At 35.6% G+C, this 8,047-nt stretch overlaps 1 protein-coding gene across 1 annotated transcript; it reads left to right on the forward strand.

Moving 5' to 3' along the window:
• The first annotated feature begins 599 nt into the window (after positions 1 to 599).
• LOC148780064 (uncharacterized) lies at positions 600 to 2,423 on the forward strand. The gene is made up of 4 exons (XM_088850542.1): positions 600 to 613; positions 730 to 944; positions 1,239 to 1,399; positions 1,845 to 2,423. The coding sequence occupies exons 1-4, from the start codon at positions 600 to 602 to the stop codon at positions 2,421 to 2,423; spliced, it is 969 nt and encodes a 322-aa protein (XP_088706668.1).
• Positions 2,424 to 8,047: the final 5,624 nt, after the last annotated feature.

Below are 8,047 nucleotides of genomic sequence, written 5' to 3' on the forward strand. Positions count from 1 at the left end.
AAGTGGTTTACTTTGATTGTTTAGAGCCTTGGCTCTATACAAACCACACCAATTATATATGTGACATTTCTTTTGAAATATTATATTTTGATAAATTTGCCTATCTATGTATGATTTGTGTGTATATTCATACATTTGAAATATATTTTTTTAATATCCTTTTCAATTTTTTTTTGTTATGTTCTCTCGTTCTAAGATTTGGACCCAATGGATCGAGTACAAGCCCAAAACCTTGTACCTTAGTTGGTTCTAGATTGGGTCCACGTTTAGGTACCTGGACCCCACCCAATGCAACCCATTGCCTCCGCATGGACAATTGGCTAGTCGTAAAGTAAGTTACGTTGCAACATACAAACTTTAGCCTTCATAGTTATAAGAGGAAAAAAGTTGGCTAGTTGTTCCAATGAAATTAAGTTCATCCCTTCCTTTAATAGAGTGCCTTTTACAACTCTTCCAAGCGATTTAAGAGTTTCTTTGGAGCGGGACATTTCGTTGGAGGAGTTAAAAAAAGTGTTTTTTTTTTATGCCGAGAGATAAAGCCTCAGGTCCAGATGGCTTTCCTCTCACGTTTTTTTCATAAGTTTTGGGATTTGGTAAAGATGGAGCTTCTGGAGTTTGTCCGGGGCTTTATGATTAGGGGGATATATTCAAAGGGGTGAACTCTACTTTTTTGGCGCTAATCCTAAAGAAGGATGTGATTTCGTGTCTTTCTGATATTTGCTTGATTAGTCTTCTTACCAGCCTTTATAAGATTTTGGCAAAAGTGTTAGCTGAGCGACTTAAAACAGTCTTATCTTCGGTGATATGGGCAAACCAGTCAGCCTTTATCAAGGATAGACAGATTATAGATAATGTTCTTATTGCTCAAGAATGCATCCATTCCAAAGTGCTCAATAGGAAGCCTGATATTTTATTGAAGTTGGATATAGAGAAGGCCTATAACTGTATGGACTAGTGGATTTTGTTGGAAATTTTGAAATGTTTGGGGTTTGGAGAGAGGTGGAGTAGGTAGATTTTTGGATGCATGTCACATTTTTCCGTACTATTTAAGGGTAGTCCTAACGGTTTCTTCCAAGCATCTAGAGGTCTTCGTCAGGGGGACCCTCTATCCCCTTTCTTTTTTACTATTTACGTTGAGTGTTTCAACTTAATGTTAAATAACGTAAAAAGGATTGGCCATTTTTCTAGGTTCGTTATGGCTAATTCTGATCTCATTATTTCCCATCTTTAATATGCAGATGATACCCTTATTTTCTGCTATGCAGATCCTTTACAGGTGGAGAAGGTGGCTTTGTTTCTAGATATCTGTGAGGTGACTATTGGCTTTAAAGTGAATTTTCATAAGTCATCGATTGTAGGGATAAATATCAGTGAAACGGTGGTGGATGCTTTGGCGAAGGTGCTGGGATGCATAGTGGATACTTTACCCATTCTATATTTGGGTCTACTGATCTCTGACTCTAGGTTCCCAATATTAGTCTGGGATAGGGTACTGGAGAGAGTTCAAGCTAAGTTGGATTTATAGAAACCAAAGTATCTCTCGTTGGGGGGTAGGGTGACTCTTTTAAAAGCTTGTTTTGCTAACCTCCCTGTTTATCAGATGTCTCTTATCCAAATGCCGACAGTAATAGTATAAAAGATTGAGAAGATGATGAGAGACTTTTTGTGGGGATCTAGCAATGAGCAGCGTAAGTTTCATTTGTTAAGGTGGGATAGGGTTTGCACACCAAAAAAGAATGAAGGTTTGGGTATTAAGAAAATCAAACTGGTAAATCAAGCATTTTTGTGCAAGTGGTGGTGGCGCAGTCTTCATTTTAGAGATCAACTCTGGTATCTGGTATCAGGTCCTCCTAACGAAATATGGTATTGATCAGATGGGACTATGGCTTGGAAAAAGGGAACATGGTAAAACTTCACATCTATGGAGGAACATTGCCATTTGTAGATCAATTGTTGCTGGTTCCTGTAGATGGTTTACGGGAAGTGGGGTCTCAATTTCTTTTTGGCATCATATTTGGGTTGCGGAATATCCTCTTAAATCTATCTTTCCGGAGTTATTTGACGTGGTTTTGATGCAAGACGTTATGGTCTGTGATGTGATTGAGAGAAGAGGAGCTGCTTGGTCCTGGAATATTCCTTTGATTTACAACATGATTAATGATACTCGGTTTGAGCAGTGGTGCACTTTTATAAAATTGCTCGATGAGGTGTATGTCTCTTCAGAGGTTGTAGAAAAGATGGTTTGGGTGCTGGAAAGTGATGGCCTCTTCACCGTAAAGTTGTGCTATAATCTCCTTTTCAATGATCGGTGGCGTTGGTCGTCTCCCCAAGTAGCCAAAGTATGTCTAGTTCATATACTTCAATCTTCATACACCCAATCCTTCCTCAAACTTTGGAGTACGAACCCTAACCCAGTTGACTAGATGGTACTTTTTTCCATTATCGATGGAACCCCATAAATATCTGCATGAGCATTCGATTTATTTTGCAACTGTTGAAGAAATTTATAAATAACGACATCTGATAAATGGGCAAATTAGGCATGGAAGATTTAATAAGAGTTATATATCCTTCAAGGGAAAGCACGTTGGGATTCCAGATATCTAATTTAACATTCATTCTGCTAAGAACTGTATCCCAAATAGATCTTAGAGGTCGTGAGTCAAAAATAGGAAGGCCTAAATAAGTAACAAGAAATTCTTCCACTTCGCACTCCAGCACATTAGCTAACTCATAACCAAATATTCCTCACAAGCCACACCAACAATAGATATTTTGTGAAAATTCACCTTTAATCCCGTTGCCATCTCCAAACACATGTAAAACCTCTTAATATTGGCCACTTGCTCCACTCATGCATCATAAAAAATTAAGGGATTGTATACAATAAGACCATTTACCTTTGATACAAGGTGGTCACAATTACTCACAACCATCCGGTGTGAAGTTTGATAACTTGGATGTGTCACGAAGTTCGAGAGAATTTCTTTTGAAGTTTGGGCTCGGTCAATGGAATAATTACAGCCACCCAATTTCACATCCAATGGTCAAGATTAATGTCTCACATTTTACCAAAGGCAAATGGTCTCATTCTATATTTTTCCAAAAATTAATGTGTCATCCGCATATTGCAAATGAGTAGCATCGTGTCCATTTTCAGCCACTTTGAAACTAGAAATATAGCCTCTCAAAGCCACATTCTGTAACATTAGGCTAAAACTCTTAGCAACCAAGGTCAATATGAGGAGAAATAGAGGGTTACCTTGCCGTAATCCCCTAGAAACTTTGAAAAATCTCTTCGAGCTACCATTCACAATGATGGAGAAATGAGCATTGCTAAAACATCCATATATTCAGTTACTCCATTGAGCTCCAAAGCCCATTCGCCTCAAAATCTCCATAAGAATCCCCCATTTGATCTAATCATATGTCTTTTCTATATCCAACTTAATTAGTACACCAGGGGTATCTCCTACTACTCTCAAGTGGATGCATTTTTTAGCAATATAAATGCTATCAGAAATGATTTTGTTATGGATGAAAGTTGCATGTGGACTAGAGATAAGGTTCGGCAAGACCTTTTTCAACATCTCTGTCAAACTTTTTGTAATTATCTTATATAGGCTTGACAACAAACTAATGTGTCGAATGCCCGAAAGCTCCATAATATTGGACTTTTTAGGGATCAACACTATATAAGTTGAGTTAATTGCCTTATTCACAATACCCCATTTCCCAAAATTCTACTACTATATCCAACAACTTCCCTTTCATTAAATTCCAGAATTTCTGGAAAAATAAATTATTGGGAAGCCATCAACACCTAGAGATTTATTGCTCTCTAAGGAAAAAAACAACATTCTAAACTTCTTCCTCTGAAAATCTTATATCCAAATCTCCAACTTATGAGACGGATAATTGTTTGAAAGAAACTCTACTGACCACCTCATCTCACTCGTAGAAGTTTTTGAAAAACATTTCACAAATTCGTTATCCCATGCATCATTGATCTTCTACACTAACTCCAAAACAAATGCTAGATATATCATTTTGTCGTCTTGCTATAGCGTAAAAAAACTTGATAGTGCAATATCTCACTCTCAACCATTTCACCCTTGATCTTTGTTTCTAGTAAATTTCTTCTATGATCATAAATTGATGCAAAGAAGACAATAATTCACTTTTCTCAGCCTGCTTAAATTTCTAGGAGTATTCCACCATCCTGTACCTCATGCTCTACATTCTGAATACCCAAAAGTATCTCATTAATATTCTTTTTGATATGAAATCTATTTTCTTTTTTCACTTCAAAAGTTTGTACTTAATATTCAACAATTTTTTGTGCAATCTATAACCAGTCCATCCATACGTGTTAGTCCACATGGTTTTAATAGGATTTATAACATCGATCTCCTTTAACCAAGCAATATCCATTCTGAAAGATTTAGGTCATCGAAATTCCTTTTCTATTTGAAGGAATATTACCACATGATCTGATAACATTTGGGTAAAAGCATTATTACAACTCAAAGGGAATTGAACTTCCCAATTACTGGATATTAAAAATCTATCAGTGAGGCTGCTAACATTATTATTTAACTAGGTAAAGTGAATGTCATTATTTGATAAATCCATAAATCCCTTTCCATTATAAAAGAATTGAATTTGCGCATCAAAGCATTGAAAGGCACATGAGAATAAATTTTTTCAGGTGAGCGGAACATATTAAAGGTTTAAAAGCAACTTCAGTTAATTGAATTAAAAATGATCCTTTAAAAATACAGTTATTGGGACAATAAATATTAAACGCTAGTTTAAAAGGCTCCAGTGGACCTTAATAAACAATTGCTAAGAATCCATTTTAAAAAACATCCAAGCACTGCAAAAAAAAGGAATCCCAAACCACCCAGTGATCCCCAGAAGAACATAATCATCCATACATACCCACATGCACATCGCAAAATAATAAGAATAAGTTATATTTACGTAAAACATTCCTAATACTAGTCAATTTATATTCATTGCATGTTGACATGCAATATGAGAGAAATAAAATATTCAAATATGAAATAGAACCCTTTAGTTGAAGTTAATATCATTTACCTGAAGCACTGAATATGTGTAGTATAGACGTAATATAACACAAGTTAGGATGGGCGAATTGGTGCAAGTGAAAGCATTAAAAGTGCAAGGGAAATGCTAAAAAAGGCATGAATGAAAGTAGTGAGAAAAGATATAGTGAATATAATTGAGAAATACCAAATAATTAGGATAAATTCAGATGATGATGACCAATAGAAGAATAAAAATTCATTTAAATATAATAAAAACATAGCAAAGAAAAAGATTGGGTGTTGAAGCATAGGGCAATACTCTGGTCAAGCCAGTTTGTGAAAGTCAAATATTAAAGATAAAGTGCCTTAGCTAGTAGCCAAGCCATGACTGTGGAGGAACAAATTAAATTAGCAAGCATAATTTTCAGTTCGAGGTAAATTTTTTCTCTTGCATGTATGCACCTTGAATGGCATCACACATGTATTTATAAATATTTTATCCTGCAATTGAAAGAAAGGCATTCTTGTCATATGGTCACTTATGCTTCTTTTGCATGCCCTCCCAACTTATTGCATTCTTTTTTCCCTTTATTTCCACAGTTCAGGGTTGAGTAGTTTGGGACTAAGTGGATTGTGGTTTAAGTTCTTACCACTAGGACCATGCCACTCCTTTTTTAGAGAGGTATCACAACTCTCGCTGCATATGAGGACGTTGTACATGATGTAGTTTAAGGCCTTGCAATTAGGGCCATCTTCACATCAGTTTAGTTTAGGGATTATATACAATGAGACTATTTACTTTTAATACAAGGGGATCATAATTATTTATAACCATCCGATGTGAAATTTGATAGCTTGGATGTGTTATAAAGTTCAAAAAAAATTCTTTTGAACTTTGAGCTTCGTCACTAGAATAATTGCAGCCACCCAATCTCAAAATCCAATGGTCAAGCTTAATTGTAACCACATTGTAACAAAGATAAATGGTCTCATTGTATATTTTTCCTTTAGTTTATGGGTGTTTGGTTTTAACTTTGGTGGATTTGGATGTAACTTAGGAAGATGGGGTTTAGCTTGGCACCAATGAACATTTTTAGGATTGACAATGACAAATAATAGCGCCAAATGGAGATATCTATTTTAGGACTTTAATCTTAGAATGAGTGGCCAACAAGTTCTGAGACCTCAAAATTAGAATTGTAAACCTTTATTCGAGGTTTTCAAGGCCAATGGCCACATAGAGATTTGTTTAATTTAAAATTTTGAGACATTGTAAAAGGAAACAAAACCATTTTATTTAAGTTCTTAAATACTAAAATTTGTTTGTCACAAAACATAAAGGGTGTGGTTTGTATGGGGCCAAGGGGCTAAACAATCAAAGTAAAGCTCACCTTCAAATAGTGTCGAGAAATATGGTTTCAATATTGAAAATCTTTGTGATAGCCTTAAAATATATTTTCATATTTAATTATAAAATTTAAAGCTTCAAAAATAGTGTAGATCAAGCAAATCTATGAAAGCTTGAAAATCTTGAAAATTGAAGGTCCAAAAATGCATTACAAGATGCATTATTTAGGGCTTAAAAAAATAGGATGTGGTTTCTATAAACCCAAGCATTATGAAAAAAAAAGTAAAGCCTCACATCAAACCCTTAGAATTACTCTAAAATCTATTTCGATCAATGATAAAGAAATTTATAGCTCAAAAAATGGTACATATCTTACACATTTGTGAATACTTGAAAATGGATGGTCTAGATGATGCGTTACAATGTACACTATTTTCAATGTTTGAAATCCTAATTTTTCACAACCATATTGGTTAAAGTTGATATGATCGATTTGAAGATTTTCGAATACCATAGTTATACATTTCATTGAGTTTTAAGGCAGGACTTTACTTATTCATGTTTACGATGAAAATCTGACAAATCTTGCGATGAAGATCTCTCCAATTTTAAAACCTTAAACTAATTAAAATGATGTAAATAAAGTGGTAGAGAAAGTGGGACAGATGAAATTCAGATCTGAGGCTAGATTTGCTCGGAAACGAGCATATCTACTCTCATATCTGTGGCAGAGCCAGCAGGATCCAGAGCATTAAAATACGATTTTTAAGACAAGTGAACAGATTAAAAATATATAAAAGAAGTTGGGCCCGGGATTCTCGAGCCTTTGAGGGCTCGCCCGTATCAGAACCGGTCCTCTTTGTCTCTTCGATTCGGATGTTGGCCAGCATAACTCTGGTGTAAAGGGTTAGATCTAGGGTTGTTGTACCCTAATTCTAGTTTTGATCTAGGTTTTTGTGCCCTAGGTCTAGGTTTTCTCAGTCTTGGGGGTTAGGACTTCAGGAGGCTAGGGTTTCTATCTTCTCTAGGGTTTTCAATCTAGAAATTTTTCTAAAGTTGTCTGTCTTTCTGGGATCTGGAGGAGAATTTCTCTAGTTTTTTAAGGGTATTGTGATCTCAAGAGGTTGAATATGAATTCTGAAATTTTCTCTAATTTTTTGAGATTTTTCCTAAATTTTTAGGAATTTTCTAAGGGTTTTTCCTATTTTTGGTATTTTTGAGTAATTTTCCTAATTTCGAAAATGTCTAAGTATGACTACAATGCAATGGTGATGGATCCACTTACCTGATCAGTGATGATGCCTTCTCATAAACTCTTCTTGCACAGCTCACACCCACCCAACAATGGCTGCTCACTAATCTTTCCCAACCTTGTCTCACAGAGAGAGAGAGAGAGAGAGAGAGAGAGAGAGATGAAGGAAGGATGAGTGGCGTGGGTGAGAGGGTAGCTTAATTACTCATGAGATGGGGCAGTGGCCAAGTTGCGTTGATGGTAAGTGCACATCAACACCCTTGGTGGAAGGAAACTAAACGGTAAGGCTTGATTGAAATAATGTTACCGTTACTTTGATACGGTCACTGTAATATTGTTAAATGTGATATGTGAATAGATACCTATCGTGTGAATGATGGTATCATGCTGCTT

This window comes from Amborella trichopoda, chromosome 10 (assembly GCF_054954075.1).
Source record: "Amborella trichopoda isolate Santa Cruz 75 chromosome 10, AtrichopodaSantaCruz75HAP2 v2.0, whole genome shotgun sequence".
Classification (NCBI taxonomy): domain Eukaryota; kingdom Viridiplantae; phylum Streptophyta; class Magnoliopsida; order Amborellales; family Amborellaceae; genus Amborella; species Amborella trichopoda.